General features: G+C 28.9%; 1 protein-coding gene across 2 annotated transcripts in view; it reads right to left on the reverse strand.

Moving 5' to 3' along the window:
• LOC109544965 (phospholipase D2) overlaps positions 1 to 2,417 on the reverse strand; it is a 10,701-nt gene continuing 8,284 nt past the window's right edge. For both annotated transcript variants that reach the window (XM_048666297.1, XM_048666289.1), the window contains exons 17-18: positions 2,117 to 2,288; positions 1 to 2,056 (exon numbers count right to left, since the gene is read on the reverse strand). In XM_048666297.1, the coding sequence (XP_048522254.1) occupies positions 1,955 to 2,056; positions 2,117 to 2,288 (274 nt within the window). In that variant the 3' untranslated portion in view covers positions 1 to 1,954. The remainder of the gene's footprint in view (positions 2,057 to 2,116; positions 2,289 to 2,417) is intronic.

Raw genomic sequence — 2,417 nt, forward strand, 5'->3', positions numbered from 1 at the left:
TTTTACGGAATAGAAGCTAAATTTGGAACATTTATTTAAAAATAAATTTATTTGTTACATGCGAAATGAGGTTGCTAAAATATTTAAAAATATACAATAAATATCTAATTTTCTAATCTAACTATTCCAATTTCAGTGTTAGTTTATTGGATGTTGAGTGTTCATTTCACTATAACGAAACATTTATTGTATCTGAATAAGTACACATAGCGATTTTTATACATTCAAATTTTAAGAATTGATAAATAACTCTACAAATTCATTGATAAATATGATAACTACTCAAATAAATGACCACTAAGTCGACGCTAAATAGTAGCGTATGCATAATTTCAGTTCAAATGAACACTCTCACTACAAATTATAGATTGCATTAGTTGATCAATTAAAACTATTAGTATAATTAATAAACAACATTGATTCTCAAAATATAAACCAAATAATTGAAATACTTGCATTAGTTCCTTATGAAGCGAACGTTAAATTAAATTGAATAATGCGACTAACTGGAATTCAATTAAATGCATATATGGAGAGTTTCGAAATAAGAAATACACTTTATATTCACTTTATTCAATATAAATCAATATCCATCAATTATTTTTGAATATTTTAGTTTTTAACTTAGCCAGGTGGATGTCATTATGATAGTAGTAGAGTAATTTGCATTTGAACCCTAAGATGAACCAATAATACCATTGACTGTATAAGTTACTTTGAATCCAATATTCCAAGAAAATTGGAATTTTCTAAAAGATTCCCTAGGCTAGGGAGTAGATGGCTCAAAAGTTTAACGAAATTTGCATTGTAGTAAGAGCAACAAGTCCCAGTTAAATCATTACTGAACTTACTGACCTCCATATTAAATAAAACTGCTAAAACTAATATGGAATGGTAGTTATGTGTGAATATCTTCGAGGTACATGGTATTTTAAGAAATGGTTAATGTCTTCAAATATTGGCAGTATTAAACAGTATAAAATATTAAATACAATAAAAAATAAAATAAGTTTTGTACTTTGTGATTAATAGTTACTATTGATTGACAAGCACATTAAATGCACACTTTTTGCTGTTCTTCAAATCAGAAATAATCAAGTACTAAATTAGCAAAAAAATAAGAAACGAGTGAATCTTTTCAATTGGTACGTGTAAATGAAATCTGTAGATTAGCCAAGAACTAACTTAGGCAGGTTACCATCAGAATATTTCGTCAAAGAAAACTTAAATTATCTTCAAGCAGGAAGACATTGAGAAGAACATCACAAAACGTAAAAAATTGGAGGACAAACACTCCATAAGGTGAATAGAAATTGACTAATTACCAACTCTATTTTAACATACTTCAAATAATACACCAATATTTTTAGTTAGTTTTGTCATAAACGTCTCAATAAATATTAGTTGTAGTGATTTGAAGAACAGTAAAAAGTTAACTATAATAAAAATGCATCAATATGCTTATACATGTGTATCTGCGAGTTCCTATGAACAATGTATATTATTAGACTATAATATAAAAAATAATTAACAATTATACACCCCCTCTCTCTATAAGTTGTATAAAACAAACAATGAGTATAATCAAATATCAGCCGTTTCATTGACTAATAAATATCAGGAACAGGAGACAAACTTTAATACTTATTTATATACAAAGTGTCTTGGTGCACCCACGAAACATTAGTATAAATGAAAAAACACAAACATGTTTATCAAATTAAAAATACAACTATCATCTGAAAATAATACTGAACTATGACAAATCAACTCCTTTACCTTTCCGTTCGATAAATATTTGTTTGACATATAAGAGTAGACTATAAAAAGTGTGTAAACATTTATAAAATCGTCATTGATAAAGTTGACTATAAACGCCCAAATGGATGCAAAAGTATCGATTATACATTTCTTTTAAGGCGAGTGTAAATGTTTATCATAGTATCGTTTAGTTTTAGGTCCAAAGTGAAGTAGGCAGCATTCCTTCGACTGAGGCGGCAGCAGGTGTTAAATTTTCTTTACTTAAAAAGTTTAAAGGCAGGAGCACCAAATGACCCTGCGTAACGACAGTATTACATTTAAAATTGCATTCTCAATATTAAAGAATTTTACTTACCTGGATACTTTCCAGCATTTTCTCGGCTCGAGAAAATTCCTCTACCCACAACGGTTTCGTTTCGTTATTCTTCTTAATGTCCGCAAAAGTTTCGACACTATCCGAGGGCAGCGAATGGAACACTTTTTCGTATAATTCTGTATTTAGACTAGCAGTTTTATACCAACCCTCTCTACGAACAATCCAAGAAATAGTTGAGGAAAATATCATTATCATACAAAGTTTAGAACCAAATAAACTCAATTTAATAATATACAGGATGATTCACAATCTTATGGACATAAAGCAGCGGCGTGTAGAA

This window comes from Dendroctonus ponderosae, unplaced genomic scaffold, assembly GCF_020466585.1.
Source record: "Dendroctonus ponderosae isolate FM_Combo_2020 unplaced genomic scaffold, Dpon_F_20191213v2 Dpon_F_20191213_1, whole genome shotgun sequence".
NCBI lineage: Eukaryota > Metazoa > Arthropoda > Insecta > Coleoptera > Curculionidae > Dendroctonus > Dendroctonus ponderosae.